This window comes from Ailuropoda melanoleuca, chromosome 20 (assembly GCF_002007445.2).
Source record: "Ailuropoda melanoleuca isolate Jingjing chromosome 20, ASM200744v2, whole genome shotgun sequence".
Taxonomy (NCBI): domain Eukaryota; kingdom Metazoa; phylum Chordata; class Mammalia; order Carnivora; family Ursidae; genus Ailuropoda; species Ailuropoda melanoleuca.
In genome coordinates this window covers 896,466-919,995 of record NC_048237.1, presented here as the reverse complement: position 1 = coordinate 919,995, position 23,530 = coordinate 896,466, and the positions used below count along the sequence as shown (strand labels likewise).

General features: G+C 53.4%; 3 protein-coding genes and 1 long non-coding RNA gene across 13 annotated transcripts; 3 read left to right on the top strand and 1 right to left on the bottom strand.

Annotated features, from left to right (window-relative positions):
• The first annotated feature begins 650 nt into the window (after window positions 1–650).
• On the top strand, window positions 651–4,092 carry LOC105241381. 2 transcript variants are annotated; one of them, XR_004622218.1, is made up of 3 exons: window positions 651–758; window positions 1,470–1,642; window positions 2,486–4,092. It is a non-coding gene; the product is annotated as an uncharacterized LOC105241381 (long non-coding RNA). The 2 variants fall into 2 exon arrangements; XR_002144347.2 differs by lacking the exon at window positions 2,486–4,092 and adding an exon at window positions 2,135–2,460.
• An 810-nt stretch (window positions 4,093–4,902) lies between these two features.
• RNASE13 (ribonuclease A family member 13 (inactive)) lies at window positions 4,903–7,101 on the top strand. 2 transcript variants are annotated; one of them, XM_019808548.1, is made up of 3 exons: window positions 4,903–5,421; window positions 5,689–6,135; window positions 6,408–7,101. In XM_019808548.1, exons 2-3 carry the CDS (start codon window positions 5,694–5,696, stop codon window positions 6,431–6,433), a joined length of 468 nt encoding a protein of 155 aa, XP_019664107.1. In that variant the 5' UTR covers window positions 4,903–5,421; window positions 5,689–5,693; the 3' UTR covers window positions 6,434–7,101. The 2 variants fall into 2 exon arrangements, with proteins under 2 accessions (XP_019664107.1, XP_011233828.1); XM_011235526.3 differs by having other exon boundaries at window positions 4,904–5,421; window positions 5,689–7,101.
• Window positions 7,102–7,788: 687 nt separating this feature from the next.
• On the bottom strand, window positions 7,789–13,942 carry TPPP2 (tubulin polymerization promoting protein family member 2). Of its 4 annotated transcripts, none has more exons than XM_019808558.2 (5): window positions 13,613–13,942; window positions 10,968–11,111; window positions 9,201–9,441; window positions 8,798–8,951; window positions 7,789–8,066 (listed from the first exon to the last, which is right to left on the bottom strand). In XM_019808558.2, the coding sequence occupies exons 2-5, from the start codon at window positions 11,035–11,037 to the stop codon at window positions 7,878–7,880; spliced, it is 654 nt and encodes a 217-aa protein (XP_019664117.1). In that variant the 5' UTR covers window positions 11,038–11,111; window positions 13,613–13,942; the 3' UTR covers window positions 7,789–7,877. The 4 variants fall into 4 exon arrangements, with proteins under 4 accessions (XP_019664117.1, XP_019664118.1, XP_011233827.1 ...); XM_019808559.2 differs by having other exon boundaries at window positions 13,697–13,942; XM_011235525.3 differs by lacking the exons at window positions 10,968–11,111; window positions 13,613–13,942 and adding an exon at window positions 10,115–10,348.
• On the top strand, window positions 13,371–22,183 carry NDRG2 (NDRG family member 2). 5 transcript variants are annotated; one of them, XM_034648528.1, is made up of 17 exons: window positions 13,371–13,524; window positions 15,121–15,187; window positions 15,906–15,986; window positions 16,356–16,397; window positions 16,781–16,886; window positions 17,118–17,238; window positions 17,424–17,486; window positions 18,417–18,477; window positions 18,703–18,789; window positions 18,932–18,988; window positions 19,160–19,263; window positions 19,760–19,804; window positions 20,098–20,149; window positions 20,415–20,462; window positions 20,712–20,747; window positions 20,899–20,950; window positions 21,193–22,183. In XM_034648528.1, exons 3-17 carry the CDS (start codon window positions 15,912–15,914, stop codon window positions 21,357–21,359), a joined length of 1,116 nt encoding a protein of 371 aa, XP_034504419.1. In that variant the 5' UTR covers window positions 13,371–13,524; window positions 15,121–15,187; window positions 15,906–15,911; the 3' UTR covers window positions 21,360–22,183. The 5 variants fall into 5 exon arrangements, with proteins under 5 accessions (XP_034504419.1, XP_034504420.1, XP_034504418.1 ...); XM_034648529.1 differs by lacking the exon at window positions 13,371–13,524 and adding an exon at window positions 13,626–13,736; XM_034648527.1 differs by lacking the exon at window positions 13,371–13,524 and adding an exon at window positions 14,025–14,174.
• Window positions 22,184–23,530: the final 1,347 nt, after the last annotated feature.

Sequence of the window (23,530 nt, the reverse complement as noted above, 5' to 3'; positions counted from 1 at the left end):
AAACCCTTACTTTGCCTCAGTTATTTGGATAAGGCAGGTGATTTGGTTTATTGACTGATTTGCCCCAACTCTCCAGCATCCAAGATCTGCTTCACTGGCATTTGGTAGGATGATTTTGCCAGTGTCCCTTTGCCCCGTGTAACGGGCAAGAGGAAAAGATGAAGGAAGGGGGACAAGATTAGGGAGAACAAAAGGGGTCAGGCATCAGGCCAAGGACTGATGAGAGAGAGTCTGGCCGAGGGGAAAAGAGAAAAATTAGACAGGGGTGAGCAAGAAGACAAAATAGGGGGAGAAGATGGGAGGGAAGAAAGCCCCTCACACAAGCAGCCTCTACCCGGGGAGATGGGGTAGCTACCCCCGCCTCCTCGTTCTATGGCCACAGTCACAGCTCTTGGCCCAACCCCTGCCAGGCCACTACCATGCGCGTGCGTGTGCGTGTGCGTGTGTGTGTGTGTGTTTGAAGTCAATCGGGCAGGAGTTGTGAAAATCCCAGCAGCGCCAGGTGGACCTCTGCCTGTCTTCCCCACAGGACAACAGCTGCCGCTTCCTCTGGCCTGTGCTGAGAGAGGGTGCGGGGAGCCGGCCGAGAGGAGGGCCGGGCCTGGATTGGTGCCCACCCTTCAGAGGCCAGCCTCTCTCTCTTCCGGAGTTCCACACAGCCTCTGGATACCGATGGAAAGCCCATGAGAGTTTCCCTCCAAGCAGGAGCAGATCCAAATTCTGTTATCCTAATTTTGTTGCTTCTAGGATAAATAAAGGTAATGGGCTCCCTTTTGTAGACAGGGAAAGTGAAACAAACAGCAAGTTGGGGTCAGATGTGGGACTAGCTCTGGGTCTTTCAATTCTCATGACCTTTCCTGGAACAGCTGTGGGTCTGGAGGAGGCGGCGCTGACAGGAGGTTGGAATCCTTGGCTCCCAAGCCAGTGCCTTTGGACAAGCCAGGACGTAGGAGAGGGGGACCTGCTCCGGGGCGGAGAGGCCTCATTAGGTCACTCTATCTCAGAAGCCATTGTCGGCTCCCCCTTTATCTCCAGAATAGAATTCAGATTCCTTTGCCTGGTCGAGGTCTGCCACAACTTGGCAAACCTGTCTTTCGAACTTTGTCTCTGACTTTTCTTCCACTGAAGTGCCTCAATTTCAGCCAAGCTGGTTTCCTCTACTTTCTTAAACATACCTTTCATAATCCTCTTTATCTCTACTCCACTCTTAACTATTCCTGGAGATCCATCCCAAGGTCCCAGGATGACCCGCCCCTCACACAGAAAAGTTGCTCCGATCCTCCAATTCAGAGGCATCTTCTCCCCCTCTAAATTCCTACAATTCTGTCTTCAAGACGTATAATGTTCTGCCTTGAATCATTGGTTATTTCTTCACACGTATTTATCATTTTCCTCCAACTTAGACTATCGATATTCAGAAGTTACTCTTCTGATATTGAGATATTATTCTTCTTTCCTACTTCCCACAGGGATAGCTTAATGCCTTGCATATAAATGCTTCTTAACCGATTCAGCGTCTGGGTTAGAAGGCGTTCATTGTGCCCCTGAACGATCTCAGTCCCAGGTGGAACCACCAGCAACCTCAGCACCGGTTAGCGAATGGAGGATCTGACAGTGCAGCTCCTGGACTTCAACCCTAAGGGTGAGGCGAAGTCATGACAAGAAGGTTGAGCTGCATGAAGCAATCCTTTGGGTTCAGGGACAACCCAGGAACTGCCCATGACATGCTATGCTGGTTGGATCAATTTGGGTTGGACAGGGCAAAAAGTGACCCCACTGAGACTGTGGTAAGCTGCACCTGCCACTCTAGCCACATGTTCTGGAAATGCTTACCACTGGGGAGGGAAGGAGGGAGCAGATGTGTAGGGGACTATAGGCAGAGGGTCCCCCTTACAGGAAAAACAACTTAAAGGTTGTTTCAGCAGTGAACATTCAGTGCTGCTCTTGCTGGTAGAAAAACCATCACTACTAAAAAAATCTAACAAAAATATTTCTAAGTTCTGGAGGTTTGCCAACCCTTTTCAATATATAAGGCATAAGTAATTCTGCCCTTGTTAGGAAATCTGATTCACTCATTAGACCAGAGTTTCTTTTCTTTTCTTTTCTTTTTTTAAGTGTATTTATTTATTTTTAGTGGTCTCTGCACCCAAGATGGATCTTGAACTCAAGACCCTGAGATCAAGAGCCGCATGCTCTTCTGCCTGAGCCAGCCAGGTGCCCCAGACCAGGGTTTCTCAACCGCAGCACTGTTTACATTTGGTCTAGATAATTCTTTGTTGTGGGAGCTATCTCGTACAATGTCGGATGTTTAACGACATCCCTGGCCTCTACACACTAGACACCAGCAGCCCCTCCCAGTTGTGACAACTAAAATTGTCCCCAGACATGACCAAATTGCACCGCCCCCATTGAGAGCTACTAAATTAGACATATGACCTTGAGCAAACTACTCCCTCTCCCCCAAACTTAGCTTCTTCATCTCTAGGATAATTCTCGTGTATGTAAAGCCCAGTGTAATGAGGCAACGGATCCCACGAATCTCAGGCTTCAGGAGCAGATGAAACCATGACAAGGACGTCAGCATGGAAGCAGCAAGGCTATGGATCGGCACTTCGCAGACAGGATTTTAAAGACCGGGACCACTAGAACTGCAGTCTGGAACCTGAAGGCCCATCGCACACTCAGCACTGTCCTGGTCCTGTGCTCAGGCCTCTGTAACATATGCTTATACGTGTGTCCTTCTTGCTGACTTATAAATGCAGTCTGGGCAAAGCTGTTTTACTTACCTTTATGCTGCCCCCCTCATTTGTCACAGCACTTTTCAGGTGGCATTTAACAACTTAGAAAAAATAAACTTAAAAAAATTCAAGGTAATCCACACAGGGCATGGCTAATAATAGAAAGCTTCGTGAAGACGGATATAAAGTCAGGTGTCAGAGGAGTTCTGCGTTGGCAGAGCAGGGATGGGGGAGGTCACTCGGATCACCCGGGGAATAAGAGAGGCTTTGCTGATCCTAAGTTGCAGAAAAGGCGAGCTGGTGTAGAACCAGGAGATCACGTCCAGTTACATTGTTCATACGCCGTGTGATGGTTCAAAGTCTGGTTCCTGCAGACCATCTCACTTTCTTCTTGCAGCCTCATGATGTAAGGAAGGTATTCATCCCATTTTATAGACGAGGAAGCAGAAATTCAGTAGGTTGTCTGATACCAAGTCCCGAACTCTTTCCTCCACGATGCGCTGCTCCGTTTCTGTAACTGTGTGCTGAGCTGGGTGGTGGTGGGTGGGTAGCGAACGAAGGAAGGGGAACACCGGGAGCCTCTTCTCAGGGAAGCTGCAGCCTGGAGCAAGCAGGGAAGAGGCGGCGTGCTTTGAGGTGGGGACAACAGCCGACTTCCCCAAAACCAACACTTGAGGCGGCCAGGCTCGCAGCACCGTGCAAGGCTCCCCTCGGGGTTGGCCTGCAGACCCGGCCTGAAGGGCGCTGACCAGCCACCGGCTGCGAGCGCTTCCCAGGACTGGTCTTCCCGGCAGAAGCTTCTTAAACAGGATTTCCGGTTGAGCCTTCTCATGAGCGAGCTCAGTGGAGGTGACAGGGTAAGGGCGGAAGGAGGTGAGGAATAGCATCCTGGGTAAAGGAGGCGGCGTGAGCCAGGATGAGGAGGTGAAGGGTGGCGCAGAGAGGGAAACAGGCGTGGATGCAGGTGCCGTTGGGGACATGGCGGGGGTCAGGTCATGGAGGGTCTTCTGTCCTACGAGGTGTACAGCCTTACTGGAGTTGTGGTGTCCTGGAGAGGGGAGAGCCTGAGCAGGGGAAGAGACAGGGATGGAAGGGGCCGTTTTGGGAACAGTCTCAGATGTCGGGGCGGCGTGACTAATGGACTCGTGCTCATCTTAAGTGCTCACCAGGTGCCAGGCACTGGGCTGAAATCTCTTGACATACAGAATCATGAATTCTAGTACTGCCGTGAGGTAGAAAATATTACCCCCATTACTAGATGAAGAAATTGCAATTTATAGTGTTTTTAACAAACGTAGACTGGTGACACACAGCCTGTAAGCAGCAGAGCCAAGATTCAGCGAGGATTTCTGGTCTGTCTGACTCGATAGCCTTGCTCTTAACCACCTTGCAGCCACTGTCTCCCCAGGGGGAGTTAGGGAGGGGGAAGGGTCCAGGGTCACAGATCGCATCGCTAACTGAGGAGACGGGAGACAGACAACACAGGAGGGGAGGATGGGTTCAGCGTCGGACTCCTGTTCACGCCGTCAGGAAGAGCAAGTGTAGGGGGCTATGCATGAACAACGCCAGTACCCCCAATGCCTCCAGGACTCTGCACCACCCCCAAACTACACATTGGCCTTGGAACACTCGGGGGTCTGTGTTCTGACTCCTGACTCCCATTCTCTAGGACAAGGATGGTAGGTTATCCTGCAAGGAAGCCCACAACCCGGACCATACAGCCTGCAGGGAGGCCAGGCTGAGAGGCCTGCGGAAGTCAAGGGCTGTGGCTAGCAGGCTCTTTAGTTCTCATGAAGCAGCAGGTGTTGACGAAGAGAGTGAGGAGTCCGGCCCTTTCCCAACATGACAAACTACAGTAAGAATCTGATTCTCTGGGCTCAGGGGGTCCACGCTTCCTCACGTCCAGGTTATGCTGTCTCATCCCACCTGACATGCTGGAGCCTTTGGGGTCAGCATGCATAGGTTTCTGGGAGCACTCTGACTCTGATAGGGCCTAAGGTCGTAGGTGAGGGAGTGGGCTGATAGTGTGATTGGGATCGGTGTGGACGTGATGATGGCGACTGTGGGGGTCCACACTGAGGTCTCTGGTTCTCGACCCAGCACTCTAGTAGGAGGCCCTTGTGTGCGTGTGTGGCCTCCGGGGCAAGGGTGAGTGGGACGAGTTGCAGACCCTCTGTTCTCCGAGGGTCAGGAATAAGCAGCACTTTGTTCCTCAGAAACATGACAGTGCTTTCCTTCTCACCTTTGCACAGGAGCATGGCCCACAGAGCAGAGAAAACATCAAAGAAATCCCAAGAACTTGGCGCTTTCTGGCAAGCAACTGGAACTAAGTGTTCCGATGACAACAGAAAGGAGACCAGACAGCAATGTCTCTATCCTCCCACCCAGCCAACCCCCTCAGCACAGTGGCTCCTCAGACTCAGGGGACACTCCCTCCTCCCAGACTGGTCTTTGTCCAGAGAGCTCTCTAGCCTCTTCTCACCGGTCTTTGGCCTTAGGCTAGAAGAATTCCTGCTTCTGCCCGCTGGTCTTCCAGCTCCTGTCCTTTCTCCAGAGCAGTCAGAGAATCGTAGGTCAGCCTGTTCCTTCTGACCCCTTTGCATTTTTTACCAGAAAGGTTGACCACAGCCGGGGATAATCGGGACGAGTCGCTCACCCAAGGACCAATTGGACCTCTTATTCCGTGAGTGTTACAGTTCACAGACTGGGGGAAGCTGAGAACCTGGGGTGGACCAAAGGAGTGGGGGGAGTGCCTGAAGGTGGCCAGCCAGCTGAGTGACCTTGGGCAAATGTCTCCTCTCTCCGGGGACGTGAGGACCTGGGTTAGATGATCTTTGAAGTACAGGGGAAGGCACATGGGGAAGGAGGGGGGAATGCTGGAGGCTCTGGGAAGGGGCAGACAGCCACTCTAGACCCTCCTCTGCCACCAATCACTTAACTCTACCAACAGGAGAAATGGCACCGGCTGTGGCCCGGGTCCTGTTCCTCCAGCTTGTTCTAGGGCCAACTCTGGTCGTGGACATCAAGGTGCAGATCGCCATCAAGAACTTCCGCATGTTACACGTCGACTACCCCAGGGTCAACTACCCAGAGGGGTTCCAGGGCTACTGCAATGGTCTCATGGCCTATGTGCGGGGCAGAAAACAGAGCTGGTTTTGCCCCCAAATCCATTATACGGTGCACGCCCCCTGGGGAGAAATCAAGAGGTTCTGTTTGTACAGCGACAGCTTCTGCGAGAATTACGATGAATACTGTACAGTCACAGAGGACTCCTTCCCTGTCACGATCTGCTCTCTGGCCTCTGGACAGCCGCCCGTGAGCTGCCACTACAATGACACCCTAACCAACCAAAGACTCTACCTGCTGTGTTCTGGAAAGCATGATGCTGAACCGATAGGTATCATCGGCCTCTACTAGGAAAGGAAGCTTTCATTCTGAACGGCCCCCTACTGCCCCCACACACCAGCCTGTCCCTACTCCCAAACCTCTGATCCCTGGTCTAAGGCTTCCTCCCTGACTTCAAAGGCAGGCAGGATCCCCTCCCAACGGACCAGGGAGGTAGGACAAACGTCCCGAGCTTCAGTCACCATGCAAAGTCATACTGCCTTGTAGCCTCTTTCTAACTTGTTTACCTCCTTTCTTCTCCCCACCATCCTCCCTCTCCCACAGACGGTCTTACCCACCCAAGAAGCTGACTGTGTCCAGTTGGCAGTGACTTTCCGTCCACTGGGCCAGATCCTGAATCCTGGATGGAGGCCCAGAGCCTCAGCTCACACCATGGCAACAGGCACCCAGCTCCATGTCTCAACTCCTCATCCCCACTACCTTCCTCTTCTCAGCTTCCCCGTCTCCCTTAGGGCTCTCCACTCACTCACCTACCAGCAGGTACCTCTAGCTACAGGGACCTCCCTGAGATCCTTAGACTCATTCTAGCCCCACTCCTCCGGAACCCTCCTCAGTTCCCAGTCTGCTCCTCTCTATGAAATCATTGATCTTCTCTCCACATCACCTGTTGTTTCCTTTCTCCTCTACCCCAGAGCCCAGGGTAGTCTCTCCCTGACATTCCCAACCTCCTGTAGTCACCCTATCTTCCTTTCTCTGACCCTTTTCCTTTCCATCCTTCTCACTGTGGCTCACTGGAGTTTCAAGTTGCCTTCTTTGACCTGTTCCCTCCAAGATTACTGCATCCCTTTCCTTCCCAAAGCTCCAGGATCTGCCGCTGCCAGGACGGGGCTGAGGTGAACCTGGCTGTAGTCAACGGAAGGTTTTAAAACCACATCTGAATGATATAAGATATAACCATTGGGTGAAAGTGGGGTGGAGGGTATGTGGGACCTCTCTGTACTATTTTTGCATCTTCCTGTGACTCTAGCCATTTCAAAATAAAAATATAAAAACACATCAGAATCAGTTCTGATTTCATTCCCTTTTCCTCAGCACACCAGAACTCCTACTCCTGGAGTCCTGGAGGCCACCCACCTCTGGCTGCCTTCCTGGGCTACACTGAGCAGCGAGTGGGATCTTCTGTTCCACATGTACCATGGTGGAGGTGGGGTGGGGTAAAACTCAGTGCTGGACTGGTTGTTAAAAGCCAGCTCGAGCACAAACTCATAATAAGAGTCAAACTGAGTAAGTTCTTGGCCCATTCTAGCTGGCTTCTATTTCTCCAACAAAACCCGGACTACAACAGAGGAGGAAGGTAGAGGGACAGGGAAGGGTCTAGATGGTGGTGTCGCAGTCATACTATGTCAAATCAGGAACTGCTCCTCTCCTCTGGGAGATAAGGATGGCAGATACCAGGAATGTATGAACCCAAAGGGGCACATACTTTTGCCTCCGCATCTGGTTTGTCTCTTACCCCAAATATATTCCTCAGCTCTGTTCTTAGAAGCAGTTGTTGAAGGGAATGCTAACTTCTGGCTGGGAGGCATGAGGCTAAGTAGAGAAAGGACGCAGAACTGGAAACTCTATTCCTTGGGCTCTCTCTTCTCTCTGCACCGGTGGGCCCATCTATCCCGCATCCTGATGGAAGACAGAGCTCATTGGCTGCTGCACACAGATGTTTATTGTTCCCTAGGCTCCCTGGTGTTTAAGATGCCAGGTTGAGGACTAACTGACCCTAGTTGTTGAGGCTGCTTCTTATTTGCTGCTCTTCTTCTCATAGGTGCCAGCACCCTTGTAGCCACTCACATAGCCTGAGTTGTCGGTCGTCTCTTCCCGTCCTGCGATGCCTTTGCCCTTGCCACTCTCGTCAAAGCGCTCCTTGTGGGTGCCCGTGTACTTGCTGGTGTCCGTCAGCCGGCTCACCCCACCCACTGTCGTTGCTTTCTGCAAGCCAGAGGAGGACGGGTCTGATCTCTCTCCTTCCCCTTCGCCGTCACACCCCTTCTCCAAAGATGGCCTCTGATGCTGCTCGTACCAGTGCTCTGTTCTACCACTGGCACGGGGCTGCTTTCTCTAGGGCCCACGTGCAGCCATGGGCGGGAACTGAGAGCCAGCCACTCGTGAGACTTTGGTGTATGGGAACGCATGGGGGTGTGTGTGGATTTTCCTATTTCTAAGGGAGTTATTTTGACCAGGCTGCAGCCAGAGGACTTCAACCCAGACCCAATATACAAGGTCCCTTCTACTGGGAGGGCCCTATTTGAAACCTAGGGTAGAGAGGGGACTTAAAATAGAGAGAGGATAAATAGGGAACAGTGGTGGGTGAGAGGCAGGTGGTCAGAGATTGCACCTCACAGAAGAGCAGGAAGAGGAGTGGGGATCACGTACCAAGACTTCTGCACTCAGCGTTCCCCCAAAGCCACCTGGACATTTGGGAATAAGTCTAAATTTTACTATTAAAATACATGTGGACCCCTCTCTGGACCACATGTTCCTCATCTCTGAAATTACGAGATGATCTCTAAAGTCTGTTTCAATGCCGACAGGGCTCCAGAGGCTTTCTGCCCAGTCTCCCTACGGTATTACTACTGGCAGAGGTGAGGGACACTGGAAGATGGGAGGCGAGGGATCTAAGGAGGTAGAGTCAACTGGGAGGGATAAAGCGTGTCACTCACGGTAACTCCAGTGGTAGCTGGATCCTTGCCTTCCATGAGTTTATAAACGTTCTCCAGAGCTTCATCTGGGTTCTTGTCCTTGAATCGTTTCTGGGCCAGTTCCTTCATTGCCTCCTGGAACTGTTGAAATGTGATGGTTCGGGCATTCTTGGCCCTGGTCAGTCAGACAGAAATCCAGAAACTCTGGAACATGAATTCATCACCTTCCAAGGTCCAACCCTCCCCTTACTCGGATTTGGCCTCTTGACACTGAGTGTCCTGAGGACAGGAAATAGTACAGGGCCAAGGACACAGTAAGTGCTTAGTAGAACCATTACACATGTTCTGCCCCATGAGCCCTTCCACGTTCCACAGCCTTGCTGATTCTACTCACTGTCCCTACCTCCCATCTCTGGTGCCTTACTTGACTTTGCTGAATACGATGTCCACATCAGTGGAGGTGACTGTCTTGCCATCCATGATGCCACAGTCTTTGCATAGCTTGGAGAAGTTTTTGTTGTTCATTTCAGTGCCACTGCTCGATGATTCTCCAAAGACAGCAAACCGCTGGAATGTTTTCCCTGCTTCTGATGCCATGATCAACTGGGTGGGGGGGAGGACAGTGCGGGGGAAACTTGGGGGTGAAGGAGGAGGGGAAGGGAGGACTGAGGAGTAATAAGGATGGTGGTTAAGATAAAATCAGGATCAGTAATAGGAACAAAGCCCCTCCTCCCTGTCCCTCTCTTTCCTTTCCCCCCTCACTCCCATCCCACCTACTGTTCCCAGCACTAGTGGTATTAGTGTGGATCCTATATACTGAATAATCCCCGCTATCACCCTCTTCCCTAAGACTTTTGTGCACCTAAGAGTACCCGGGTGGTGTCTGACCCTTCACAGCCTTTGTTTATGTGTGTGCAGGTACGTGGGGGCCAGCTGACTGGAGAGACTGTGTGGCAATGGGGAAACAGACAGGGGAGGAGAGGGAAGCTTCTGTGACATCAGCAGTGTTTATGTGACATCACCTCCAGCCCCAGCTACAGCCCTAGTCTTGGGAGAGGGGTCCTTTCATTTCCCCACTTAGCATGCTACATTGAGCAAGTTGCCAAACTTCTGATCTCTCCAGCTGATCAAGCTCTCCCTCATCATTCCAGCCCAGCCTGACCCAGTCTTCTGGGTCCTGGTCAAATTGGTTTATGCTCTGCCCCAAAAAGCTGAGAGGATCCCAGGGAAGGGGTTAATGAAAACAGGCTGGCATCAGTCCAGCAGTGCCCTCCTTTTTAGTCTCAAGTCCAAGATAGTGACCGACATGGAGAATCCCAGTGCCTTTGGCAGACCAACCTCAGTGAGAACTTTAAATGGCTTCCAATGTTGGGCCCAACATGGAAAGAGCACAGGCCTTGGAATATAACACATCTGGGTGGGTCAAGATGAGTGAAGTCAGGGTGAGGGTGAGTCTCAGACTCTGAAAATGTTCTAGATAAGTTTCTGTGCAGGTCAGGGATGTTCCTCAGGGGTTTCTCTTTGGCCTGTTCTCTGGGCAAAAGCCATATAGAAGGACGAACTTCAGGGATTCTAAAACAGAGCAACTAGGTTGGTGATTCCCCTCCCCTTTCCTTCTAATCAGTCACCAATTGCTATGAATGTCACTTCCTTGTCTAACAAACCTTTCTTTCCATTCCTATTGCTCCCACATTTAGTCAAGTCCTTGTCGTCTCCTATCTACTTGATTTCCCTGGTTTCTAAAGGATCTCTCTCCTAGGGGCACCTGGATGGCTCAGTCAGTTGAGTGTCCAACTCTTGATTTCAGGTCAGGTCCTGATCTCAGGGTTGTGGGATTGCGCCTGCCTATTGTTGGGCCCCTAGCTCTATGGGGAGTCTGCTGAAGATTCTCTCTCCCTCTGCCCCTCCCCCACCCCTAAAATAGATAAGTCTTTAAAAGAAAGAAAGAAAGAAAGAATCTCTCTCCTAAATGGAATGCCCCCCCAATCCATCTTTATCACCCACTCATCAGATTAATTTTCACAAAACTATTTTTATCCATTAATCCTGCTCAAGCACTCTCTAAGGATCTTCAGGGCCAAGACTCTGCCTGTCCTTCAAGGACTTTCACATGAGGACCACACCCACCGAACACCACCCCCCTCTCATCAGTGCTATTCTTCATCTGGGAGCATAGGGCTTGATAGGCTACCTCGCAGTGGCAAGAGCAGAGCCTTGGAGTGGAATGATCTGGGTGGGGATCTGAGTCGTGGATTTGTCATTTATAGCACTAGCTGGCTGGCCTTGAAGCTTCTGTTTCAGAAATCTCTGAGCTTCATTCAGTTGCTCACCTGGACTGTGAGGACGATAATGGTATTGTGGGGTAATGTATAGAAAGTAGCTTGCACACAGCAGCTAATAGTCAATTCTTCAAAGTAACTTCTGTGTTTCTGCCCTCACACTTTCCCTCATGCTCTCTTTCTTCCTGGATAGAATGTTCTTCTCTCCCACTCAAATATGCCGTGGTTGTACTCCTCATAAAGGTACACCGTAGGAACAAAACCCTTTTCCTCTTCTGAATTATACCACGATAATGGTTCCTAGTCTGTGGGCTGTAGTCTCCTGGGGAGGGGAGTTCTGAACTCTTGCAAGGGCCCCTGGAATCTATACATACACGAACATTAATCATCAACTGAATAATAATATGCTTTGCACACATAGCTATTACTATACACATAGGGGTTATGATTGCCAGGATTCTATACAAGCCGGGGAGCCTAGCCGGCTTGGTCAGTAGAGTATGTGGCTCTTGATCTTGGGGTTTAAGTTCGAGCCCCACCTTGGGTGTAGAGATTACTTAAAATCTTACAAAAAAAAAAAAGAATTCTCTACAAACTTATTTAAAAGTATTGCTGAATTCGTGGTTTGTCTCCATCAGAGGATACTAAAACCATCGGGTGGGAGGGAAATCTCTGATCTCCCACTTGAGAAGGGTGGGAAATGATTGCCATAGAATTTATTGCCTAAACAATCTTATCTAAGCATCATTTTTCTTAGCTTTTTCTGTATTTTTTATTACTTCTCGCACCTACTCCATCATAACCTTCTAGAGAGGGCACTACTGACGTCACCCTTCTTTGAATTGCATGCATACAGTGGCTTGCATACAGTAGGTACTTAAAACCGTTGCTTCACTGAAGGTATAGTTTGAAGCCGCTTCTGGCCCAAAGGAAGGAAGTCAGAGAGAGATTACCCTGGTTGGGCCACTTACAGCTGGGCTGCGCTGGGACTTAGGGCTTTTGCCTCATTTCTGCCTCTGGGAGGCTGAGACCCCTAGGCCGCTGCAGCAAACAGATCCCAGTGGAAATTTCCCACCTCCCGCCCGCCACGCGCCCCTGAGTAGGCCCCTTATCAGGTTCCCCCTGAGTCATCCTGACCCAGAGACGAATTTAGATGCTGGAACTTCCAGGTCCTTCCCTCCCCTATTCCAAGAAAGACTACTTTAGACACATCAGAGCCTTGCCTGGGCATTTTTTTTCTTCCCCAGCTCCAGGAGGGCTGGTGAGATCTCTTTCCTGTCCTACACAGCTTTATCTATGATCCTAATGCCAGCAGGCTTTTCCTTGTCCAGGAGAGTGTTAAACTGGCATCCAGAGGGGAGAGGGGACCAGGCAAGCTGCCAGGGTTGCCCAGCTTCTGGGCCAGTTTCTGAGGGGAACAGTTATGAAGAGAGTGGGGGAAGGGAACAGAGGAAAACTTCGGTGCTCCAAATTGGGAGCAGATAGGGGGGTCCTTTAGATGTGAGGTTGTTGAAAGCCGGGTTTGATCCTGATCAGTTCTCCTACTCTGGGTCACCTCCTCCCTCTTGGCCCCTCCTTCTTTCCAGTAGACCCTGCCAAGTGGGGATGAAAGGGGCATTGATGTTCCTTGGATGGGAGGGGGTTGTGGGTGGTGAGGGTGGTGGGGGGGTGGTTCCCAGGCAGGAGGGGGAGGGTAATTTGGGGGTCTTGCAGGGGCAGTCTGTGCTGGTGTTGCGGTTGGCAGCTCCAGTTCCATTGGCCATTGTTCCCAACTGGCCTGCCGCCCAGCCCCTGATATGGTAACTCAGGAACCAGGCTTAAGGAAGATGGAGTGGGGACCCTGGTGGGGAGGGGGTGCTGGAAGGGTGCAGGTGGGGAGATATTCAATCTGCTTTCCTTGTGCCTAAGACAACTTCGGAACCCGACGGAACCTCTCCTAACTATCCCATTCCAGATGGCCTTCCTCTAGGGGCACAGGGAGGGTGCATCTACGGTGGGGGGAGGACAGGGTGAAGTTTGGAGTCTAGGACTGCAAACCCACCCCGGGCCCCGAGAGGGACACGCAGCAGTCCCTGAGAAACCAGCTCCTGGGCACTGAGATTCAGCCGTGCCGAGCTTGTCTCACCCTCCTTCTCCGGGCCGGACTAGGAGGGGTTAGTGCCGAAGCCACAGGGTCTCTTGGGTTCCAGCCCGGGACACAGCGTCCTCCCCAAGCCCCCACTCCACCCCCGCAGAGTTAACTCCGCCCCCGCGCCTGTTTACCCTAGAGTCAGAGCCCCTGGGGGTCCCTGGCCCCTCCTCCCCCCCTTGGGGCCTTGACCCGGGAGTCCCCGTTGGCCATCCTCTTCCCCCTCCTGCGATCTCCCTCTATTTATAGCGGCCCCCCGCATTCCCCGCCCCCCCCGCCTTGTTTTCCAACTTCTCAGGGAGCTGCCGAGAGCTGGCGTCGGGACGCAACAGAAAGAGGAGGTACCAGGACCCTGGGCACCCCGAAGTTGAAACTCTTGCGCCCCCGACGGCCCCCCACCCCTGCCGCGCTCCGTTGGTGCTGGCACACCTGCCCCTCCCAGCCGGCAGGACCCTCGCCTCCTCAGCGGCGATCCCCGCCCACCTCCTCCTTCCTCAGCCTAGCTGTGTTTACCCGCGAGCCGAGTCGAAATCATGGGGTGTCAGCACCCTGGGTTCGTCTCCCCACTACCCGCCCCCACTACTGAGTCTGGGGGCGAAAGAAGGAACCACAGTGCGATAGGCAGATCCAGGTCACGGGTGGGGGCGGTGTTGAGGGCGGGCGTGGGGATCCCCCGCAGGACTAAGGGATCCCCGCACACCCCACTACCGCCTGGTCGCGGGGGATGTGCTGGGGAGCGTGGAGGCACCCAGCAGTTTGTTTCCCTTAGAGTACCCCTGGGGCCCCCAGCACAGCCCCTCCCTGAGCGGCACACAGCCTGGGGCGGGGTAAAGGGGGGGCGTGTTTACTGGGGGTCTGGGGCGGATCTGCAGGGAGCCGTCGGCCCGTGGGCGGGCTGGGGCGGGCCGGGGGCGGGTCTGTGGGGAGCCCAAGCCGGGCGGGCCGGAGAGTCAAAGGCAAGTGAAGGTGGAAGCGGCCGCGGCGGCAGCAGGTAGGGGGAGGGGCGGGCGAGGGGCCGCAGGGCCCGGATGGCGCCAGCCGGGCGGGTGGGCGGTTGGATCCCAGTCCCCCGGAGCTGACCGCCCGCGGGAAGAGGCCCGCAAGGAGGGGGCGCCGGGCTGCGGCGCACAAAGGCGGAGGCTCCGCGAGCGGCGGGGCGTGTTTGGGGCGTGCGTGAGGTTGTGTCCAGGGTCCGGGGCGCTCCTCGCCGGCTGCGCGAGGGTGTCGGTCCCCACGCGGACGGACAGCGTTGGGACTAGTAGGGACAGGTCCCGGGTGCTGGGCCCGGTCGGTCCCATCGGTCCTACCCATCCCTTCCCAGCTGGCGCTCGGCCCTTGCGGGTCGTCGGGGAGGAGACTGTGGGGCCGCCCTCCCTCCCCTTCTCGGCTCGCGCGACCCACACCGAGACTGGGTGGAGGAGAGACGCGAAGGCACGAGGCTTTTTAAATTTTGTTTTTAAACGTTTAACTGGGAAAACAGTCATGCTCAGCTATGCTCATCTCACTCGAGAGCTGTCAAAAATCTTGAGGATCCCCTAGCCCCCACTTCTAGTTTGCAAATAGGAAATTGAAGCCAAGGGAAGTAACTGAGTGGGCCAAGGTCACACCCTTCGCAGCAGAGCCGGGACTAGAATCCAGAGGTTCCGACACAAGCCACACTCTTTCCTCCACATCAGCACTTCCTTCTCTCCTCCCCCAGCCTGGACTGATGATACCTGCTCTCCATGTTGCCCCACAGGCCCCTCCAGCCTATATTGATTCTAGCTGAAGCCTAGAGAAGACGTGTTCATTGGACTCGGGGGTACAGATTAGGGAGGGTTAGTGACCTGGGGCGGGTTGGTGACCCAGGTAGTCTAGATCTTGGCTGAGGCTTTCTGTCCCTAAAGGACCCAGCATCTGTCTCCCATGTCATTCACCTTATTGCCTTGTTTTCTCAGACCCCAGAGCCTGGAGGAGAGAGAACCCTGACCCCTAACCCCACTGCATCCAGCCAATAGGAGCCCAGTAAGTGACCCCACCCCCAGGCTGCAGGCTCTTAACCGTCGAGCTGCACAGGTGTTCTGCTCCTCACCAGCCCCACTAAGGTTGAACGCATGCTAATTTATTCACAGTCGGGAGGGGGAATCTTGGGAGGAGGGGAAGGAAGCATTGGGTCAGTTGGACACAGGTGTCCCTTGTTCTTTTTGTTTCCCTCTCCCCCTCTTGGTCATGGTACTCGGGTCATTTTTAGCCCCTTTCCCTTTGAGGGGCTGACCTTGAGGCTTAGTTGAAGGTCACAGTTAATTAGGAACTCTCACTACCCCGTCCCTCAGTATCTTCCGAGTACCCAGTCAGGAGCCACAAGTTTCATCCCTGCCTAACTCTGGGAGTGTGGGGTGGTCCCTAAATAGAGCCTGGGAAACCGGAGCTGCACTCCTGCCCCACCCTGGTATTTCCATCCAGGACAGGAGAGGGCGTTCCCGAGGTGTGGGGGTTGAGGGGCAGCCACGGGGACGGACAGCGGGAAGAGAAGGGGTATCCTGAGTCCTCGGCCACCAGCCCTCCTTCCCAGCGGCCTGGACGTGGAGCTGGGGGGAGGAGAGGCCCCGCGCGTGTCCTGATGCGGTCCTCAGCTCCGGGGCCCTCTGCACCCGGCACTGCCCTGGGCCGAGAGAGGAAGCCGGGTGCAGAGGCGCGTGGAGCAGCGTCCGTCCGCAGCCGTGGTGTCTCCTCGTCCTCCCAGGCCGGCATGGCGGAGCTGCAGGAGGTGCAGATCACCGAGGAGAAGCCGCTGTTGCCAGGGCAGACGCCCGAGGCGGCCAAGGTTACGAGACCCCCTGACTCCCAGGCCCGAATTCTCCCCTGCAGGCATCCCCCTCGCCTCCTGCCTGCCCAGACCCATAATCATTCTAACCCACAGCCCTGTTTTCTCCACCTGTACCCATGTCTCTCCCCCGTAGACCACAACGGGAGTCCAGGCCTCCGACCTGTCACTGCGCTAACCTTCATCCTCTCCTGTCTGTTTGTGTCATCTCTTTCTGTCTCTCGTCTCCGTTGCTCTCTTTCTCTACCTTTCTTTATCTGTGTCTGTCTCTCCATCTGTGACTCGACATGGCTGTGTGTCTCTGCGTGTATCTGTTCGTGTGTGTGTGTGTGTGTGTGTGTGTGTGTACACGTATGTGTGTCTCCCCAGGAGGCTGAGTTAGCTGCCCGAATCCTCCTGGACCAGGGACAGGTAACAGCTTGGGGGCAGTCCCAGGGCAGGAGGAGGGGTTCTCTCTCCCGTGAAGGAGAGGGCTGCTCCTCTCTGCTCCCTTTCCTTCCATTCCAGTCCTTTCCCTTCCCCATCTCTCCTTTTCCTTCCTTTCTCCTTCTCACAGTTCCTTAGCGCTCTTCCATCCTTTATGATTCTTTTCCACCGTCAGAATCATCATCTGCTTTTTTATTTACCCGAACCAAATTCTTGCTGATCCTATTTTTAATTCTTTGTGCCTGTGTCCTCTTTGCCCCTCCCCACCCCAAATCCCCGACTTTTGTGGGACTTTTGTGGGCATCCTTCTCCAGCCTTTTTTTCCTCTCAGCCTGACTCCTCCCTGATGGTGACCTGTTTTTCTGCAGACTCACTCTGTGGAGACACCTTATGGCTCTGTCACTTTTACTGTCTATGGCACCCCCAAACCCAAACGCCCAGCGATACTCACCTACCACGATGTGGGACTCAACTGTAAGGACCTGAGCTTCCCCTCCCGCTCCTTTCTGGGAAGAGGCTGGTGGGAAGGGTAAAACCCCAGGGGAAGGGGAAAGGTCAGCACGGGCAGGAAGGGAGCCATGTGGCATATCAAGGGGGAGTTCTGTCCTGGTCTGACTATGGCATAAAAAAAAGAGGGTGGGTTCAGACTTGGGGATGCTTTTCCCTGGCTGATTCTACCGTCGGGGTGGTGGGGATTCTCTTTAGATAAATCTTGCTTCCAGTCGCTGTTTCAGTTCGGGGATATGCAGGAAATCATTCAGAACTTCGTGCGGGTTCATGTGGATGCCCCTGGAATGGAAGAGGGGGCTCCTGTGTTCCCTTTGGGGTGAGAATTAGCTCCCTCCCTCCTCACCAGGCTTTGAGGCACAGGGCAGGGGAGGGGAAGAATGGACCAGGGGAGGAGGAAAGGGGAGACAGTGGAGACTCTGGGAGAGGGTGAGTAGGGCACCCTGAGGTGCAGGGCACTGGGGGGCAGCTTGGTGTTTTCCTTAACGTTCTTCCCTTCCCCAGATACCAGTACCCATCTCTGGACCAGCTTGCGGACATGATCCCTTGCATCCTGCAGTACTTAAAGTAAGAGGCCTGGGGACCCCTCCAAACCAGAGTTCTGCATCCGGCACAAGGGGGCCTTAGAACTCCTCTGTCCCCCAGGGTTCCTGGGCGAGTTGTGGCCTCTGGCCTAGATAGATCCTTCCTTCTCTGTGCCTCCACCTGACTGTTGAGAAGAAGAGGGGTAGGTTTGGAAATGGCTTGAGTCGGCAGAGCAGTCCTGATGGATAGAGGCAGGAAAAGGAAGCGGCCCTGTGTGGCCCTGCCTCAGGCTGAGGAGGGGCTTCTCGGATCTGGAAGGTAGAGAGGAAGAGGCAGATGACAGAATCCCCAGGAGCCAGATAGACTTGTCTCTTTTCCTCCCACTTCCCCTCCTCCAGACACACACCTGGTGCCCGGGAGCCCTGGGAAGGGAAAGCCCGGTGAGCCTCTGTGGAATGCACGCTGAGTGCTGACGTCTCCTGGCTTCTGGCCCTGGCTCCACTTTTCCTGGGCACCCGGGCCCTGGGCAGCTCGGCTTCACCTTGTTGGCTCTGTTTCCCCCTGTTCTCCCTATTGTTCACTGAAGTTGTGTCTTTTCTTTCTTTCTTTTTCTTCCCATCTTGCTTCAAGTTCCCTTCTTCCCGGTTCCTCACAAGGAACCAGGAACTAAGACAGAACAAGTTGAACTAGCTCCTGAGAATTGAAAATGGACACACAGCTATGTAGGAAAACAGTGTCTGGTTGGCAGATGGGTGTTTCTTTTCAAGATACCAGCTCCCCAAGAGAGAGCTGAGGTAGATTTCAGGGCCTAACACTGGCGACCAGTGTCCGCGGTTAGCTCCTCGGCACCTTCCTTCTTCGCGCCCCTCATTTGTGTGCGTGGCCTTGGGAGGGAGGGAGGGTGAGGGCTAAAGTCTGAGGGCTAAAGTTTTGGACACCAGGGCCCATTAGATACACATTTCTCTTCCACAGTTTCTCCGCAATAATTGGAGTTGGTGTTGGAGCTGGAGCCTACGTCCTGTCACGATATGCTGTAAGAAATGAACAAACAAACAAACAAACCCAGACAAGGGAAAGGCAGGTTTAAGGCCCATGACTGATTAGGAGAATGCTGTTTGCTAGAGCGTGTTTGTGGGGAGAACTTGGGTATAAGGGTGGGGGGCAGGCCCCACGGGAGCCTCAAACTGGCTGGAGCTCAGCGGGAAGGGAATAAGGCCCTGCCTTGCCTCTGATTTCCCTTCTTTCTGCTACTCCTCAGCTTACCCACCCGGATACGGTCGAGGGTCTTGTCCTCATCAACATTGATCCCAACGCCAAGGGTTGGATGGATTGGGCAGCCCACAAGGTTTGGAGGGGCCTGTGTGGTGAGGTCTAGGGTGGGGGGGGCCCTTGGGATGGGGAGTGGAGCAGGAAAGATGTGTCACTTTTTAGCCTGGGTCTCTCTTCCTCATAGTATCCTGAGCTTGCTCACCTGCCTTTCCTCATAGCTAACAGGCCTCACCTCTTCCATTTCGGAGATGATCCTTGGACATCTTTTCAGCCAGGTAAGTGGTTGTTTGTGGAAGATGAAAGAAGTGGAGGGGACCGGCAGGGGCTTGAATGCTTGGGTTGACTTCCTTAGATGGGACGGGATCTGGAGAGGGAAGAAAGCTTGCCTCTTCTCATCCAGTAACTATTGACTTCTCAACCCTATTTTCCCCTTTTCTTTCCATCAGGAGGAGCTGTCTGGAAATTCTGAGTTGATACAAAAGTACAGGAATATCATTACACATGCACCCAACCTGGACAACATCGAACTGTACTGGAACAGCTACAACAAGTGAGTGCGCGGTGCGTGTGTGCGCGGGGGAGAGAAAGGTGGAAGCGGCAGCCACGCACCTNGGAAGCGGCAGCCATGCACCAGGGGAGGCGAGGAAGAGAGGGAAGGCTGGGAATCACACGGCGCGAGGAGGGCAAGATTTGGTGTGCAGCTGGGGCAGCTGCGGGCCAGACCCCGTGGGATGAATTGTAAGGAGCTGTCCCCCTTTTTTCTGTTTACTTCCCTTGGGTTTTTGGATTTCCAGAAGTGAGATGATCTCTTATCCTTGTGCCCTTCCTCCCCCTTCGCTGCCCTCCGGCCAGGGACCTGGGGTACAAGTGACCACAGGGATTTGAGGCCTGCCTGCCACTTTCCCCTTTGGTTCCCACTTTTAATTGTTAACAGTTGACTATAATTTTTAGGAGGAAGACAGGTTCCTCAAGGAGGAGGTGGCTTCCATCTGGATGTCTAGTGATGCCTGCCTAAAATTCCTGCTTTTCTTTGAACCCCTCTTTAGCCGCCGAGACCTGAACCTTGAGCGTGGAGGTGCTGTCACCCTCAAGTAAGACTTTAAGAGATAAAGCTTTGCCTCTCTCCCTGGATCTTCCCTAGGTGCTTACATCCTTTAGAAGAGGGAAAGTCTTTTAACAGGGAATTTTCTCATCATCTCCCACCCTGTTCTATGAAGCAAATCCCACCTTCTAGTCTTCCCCTTTTGGGTTGTCTTGGAAGGGCCAGTGGGGGTTCAGAAGACTGTTTCCTCTTTGGAGCCAAACATTTTCCAGCTGCTCTTCTGGGAGGCGGGTGAGGGAATAGCAGGGGCTCACTTTCTCCTCCCTGACACTATGCCTCTAGGTGCCCCGTGATGCTGGTGGTAGGAGATCAAGCACCCCATGAAGACGCAGTGGTCAGTAGAGAGTTTTGGGGTGGGTGGGGGAGGATTGGAGTCCTCGGGTGGTGGTCAGAGGGGTGTCTTGCCAAGAGGCAATCTCTGTTTGGAACTGGGAGAGCAACTGTGGGGCCTAAGAGGTTGATTCCTGGTAAGAATGAGATGGGCATGGGGCTGATGGGAAAGGAACTGTGATCTGGGTCCTTGGGTCCCTGGGTCCCTGGGTCCGGGGAGAGGCCATAGGGAGTGTGACGTCATTCATTTAGCCTCCTGCTTACACCAGGTGGAGTGTAACTCAAAGTTGGACCCCACCCAGACCTCTTTTCTCAAGGTCAGTAACCCTACTCCAGGCCCCACCTGACCCCTGGCCCTCTGTCCAGAGCCATAGATCCTCCCTAGATTTGGCTTCTAGGCCTTAAGGTCCTGCCTAGGAGCAAGTGGGGTGGATAAAGAAAACAAACCCTCAGGGCCTGGTGTGGGGAAGCTAGGGAAGAGAGAACCTTTCCTACCTCTTGGCATGGCTGCTTGTATTTATGTCTGTGTCACTTCTTCTGGATGGCTGTCTCCATCTCCTGAACAGATGGCCGACTCTGGAGGTCAGCCCCAGCTGACTCAGGTGAGTACCGCTGTCCTCGGTGAGATGGGATATTAGTGGTACTGAAATATACACTTTGCCACTCCCCCACCCCTGCCCTGCCATGGCCTTGGGCTCCAGCTCTGCTTTGAATTCACCTCACTGTCTGCCTCTCCTCATCTTACTTCCGCAGCCAGGCAAGCTGACCGAGGCCTTCAAGTACTTCCTGCAAGGCATGGGCTACAGTGAGTATGGGGGTCAGAGGCTATCATGAGAGCAGGGGATTGCTGCATAGAGGAGGGATGGGCACTGAGGGTGGGGAACCATATCAGGTTAATTCTGGGACTTACCACCGTCTGCCGAATCATTGACCCCCACCCCCAGCCCCATTTGTTACTCTCATACCACCCAAGCACCCCACTTGGAGTTGCCGGCCTCTCTTTCCCACCTCCTGTCTTCCTGCCTGCTTATGCTTCTGTCTCCACAGTGGCCTCATCCTGCATGACTCGCCTGTCACGATCGCGCACAGCCTCCCTGACCAGTGCAGCGTCCATTGATGGCAACCGGTCCCGCTCTCGCACCCTGTCCCAGAGCAGCGAGTCTGGGACTCTCCCTTCAGGGCCCCCGGGGCATACCATGGAGGTCTCCTGTTGAATGACCTTTGTTGCCCTGGTGTAGGACCCAGCCCTCACCTCCCCCAGCACTAACCTGGGAGGTGCACAGGGCACTGGGCCAGAGTAAGGGAAGATGGGCCGATCATGTGGGGAGATGACCTTGATCTTTGATTGCTACCCTAACCTTGACCTCTAACCTGTGATTCCCCTCAGATCCTGGGAGAGATGTCCTAATATCTCTTAGGGACCCAGACCCCTGAATTATCCCTCTCCCTCATTTTGGTGTTAAGGTGGAGAGGGCATGTGTCCCCTCTCCCTAATCTAGGTGTCCATAGATAAGGGATAAGAGGTTGTTGTAGTTGCCCCATGGTGCCTCCGTCAGACTCTCCCTACTTATCCCATTGCAAGGGTAGGGGACTTGGGGCTGCAACTCCATTCACCAAAGCTGATATGGCTCTTCATTAACCCTTCAGATCTCTGAAGAGTATGGGCCTAAATGAATGTGTGTCGGAGGAGGCTTGCTGGTGGGTTAGTGGTCCTCAGGATGGGATAGAAACATCCGGTGTGTGAAACGGAAGTTGGAATGGGAAGTGGTGGGCAATGAACAAGTATGAGGGAAGGATTGGAGCTGGGGCAATAGGAAGGGGCCTGGGGCCATTGGCTGCACTAACTTTGGTAGCTGTCTAGACAGTGTGTGTCTAGAGTGGGAGGGGGAGGGAGCTAAGCTGGAGCAGGGCTGCTTGGGGCTCGGCATAGGTGTGGGAAGGGCTATCTTGGGGCTCTGCCCACACTGCGTTATGTGTGGGGGGTGCCCTCCTGTGTCCCACAACTTCTGCTGTAACAATAAACTGTAGAGGAACTGAGTGCCGTTCTTTGTCTGAGTATGCCTGCATCGTGCCCCTTTTCCCACCGTCCTCCTGCCCAACTCACATTGTCTACTCAGATGTGGCCTGGATACTTCATGGGATGTGACTACATAGTCACACGCCTCTATTCCAATAGGATGGTGTTATCCTTGCTATTGATAGTATTTCCAAGTTTGGGGAAGGGAGGGGCTACTTAGTCTTAACAAGACTTCCTCATTAGTTATGGATCCTTGAGAAATGCCATAGGATTTCAAAGATGTCACCAACATCATGATCTTAAGAAGGAAGTACAGAATGCTGCCTGAAGTGACAAGGACATCTTGTGATCATCTTCCTACAGGGTCCCCCCTAGGGGGCACCCAGATTCCATTTTAGACGGTTCAGTACAATGCGCAGACCAGGCCCCACACGGTTACTCGAGAGGTGGTGTTGCTCATAGTTGGTCCCAATCTGAAGACTCCTTCAGGAGAGTAACAGCACGAAGGAGGATTTCCTCCAAGGAGTCCTCCTGCCCCCGAAGCCAAGAATCGGTGTGTTCAATGAACACGCTAGGTTTGTGGTTCTCTGAGGAGCTTCTGGACAAGTATGCACGACACTCATCAGGAGGACTTCAGATACTCCGGCTGTTGCAGGCTGATTCTTGGGCTCTTGGGGCACAAGAAGTAACAAACGGGAAGGTACCTTCTCTTGTTTTTGATAAGAGTACTGTGGGTGGGATATTACAAGGTCACCTGCCGGATTAGTTTATGGAACCTTTGCGGACAGTGACGTGCTTTCCTCAATGAAACGGAGCCGAGGACTAATGCGGCTTGATGTCTGGTGCTGACACGCTGACATGGAAGCGAGGCATGGAGTATGTTATGGACTCTTGAGCGTTTCATCACTCTCTCCTAGGGCTGAGTCTATTTTAACTGCAGTAGGCCAGGATCAGAAGGGGCAGGGGTATTAGATGACTCGCAGAGTTCTAGAGCTAGCTATTGATGGCAAGGGTGTTGGGTGACCCATGCAGGACAGGCAGCGAAGAGTGCTTACGTGCTACCCTAACGTAAAGAAATAGAATAATTGGACTCACTGGACCAACTAGCTCCTGGGTAAACAAAACATGAGGAAAAGGCAGAGAACTCCAATGGGCATCAGCCTTGACCAGCAAGAGGCGCCATTGTGAGGGGCACACTTGGCTGGTTCAGTCCACAGAGGGGGCGACTTTTGATCTCCGGGTTGCCAGTTCGAGCCCCGTGCTGGGTGTGGAGCCTACTTAAAAAAACAAAACCAAACAGAGGTGGTGGTGTGCATTATGGAAGGGAAGGCAGGTCTTCTCAGCACATTTGCCTACACAGATAACACT

Excerpts from the sequence above, each read along its gene's own strand:
- RNASE13 (XM_019808548.1), top strand. The coding sequence starts at position 5,694 with ATGGCACCGGCTGTGGCCCGGGTCCTGTTCCTCCAGCTTGTTCTAGGG. Across the intron at positions 6,136-6,407 it reads GCATGATGCTGAACCGATAG|ACGGTCTTACCCACCCAAGA; the intron begins GTATCATCGGCC and ends CCTCTCCCACAG.
- TPPP2 (XM_019808558.2), bottom strand. The coding sequence starts at position 11,037 with ATGACAAATCCACGACTCAGATCCCCACCCAGATCATTCCACTCCAAG. Across the intron at positions 9,442-10,967 it reads TCTGCTCTTGCCACTGCGAG|TCCTCCCTTCCCCTCCTCCT; the intron begins GTAGCCTATCAA and ends ATTACTCCTCAG. Across the intron at positions 8,067-8,797 it reads CAGCTACCACTGGAGTTACC|AAAGCAACGACAGTGGGTGG; the intron begins GTGAGTGACACG and ends TCTGGCTTGCAG.
- NDRG2 (XM_034648528.1), top strand. The coding sequence starts at position 15,912 with ATGGCGGAGCTGCAGGAGGTGCAGATCACCGAGGAGAAGCCGCTGTTG. Across the intron at positions 17,239-17,423 it reads GCTCCTGTGTTCCCTTTGGG|ATACCAGTACCCATCTCTGG; the intron begins GTGAGAATTAGC and ends TCCCTTCCCCAG. Across the intron at positions 18,989-19,159 it reads TTGGACATCTTTTCAGCCAG|GAGGAGCTGTCTGGAAATTC; the intron begins GTAAGTGGTTGT and ends TCTTTCCATCAG.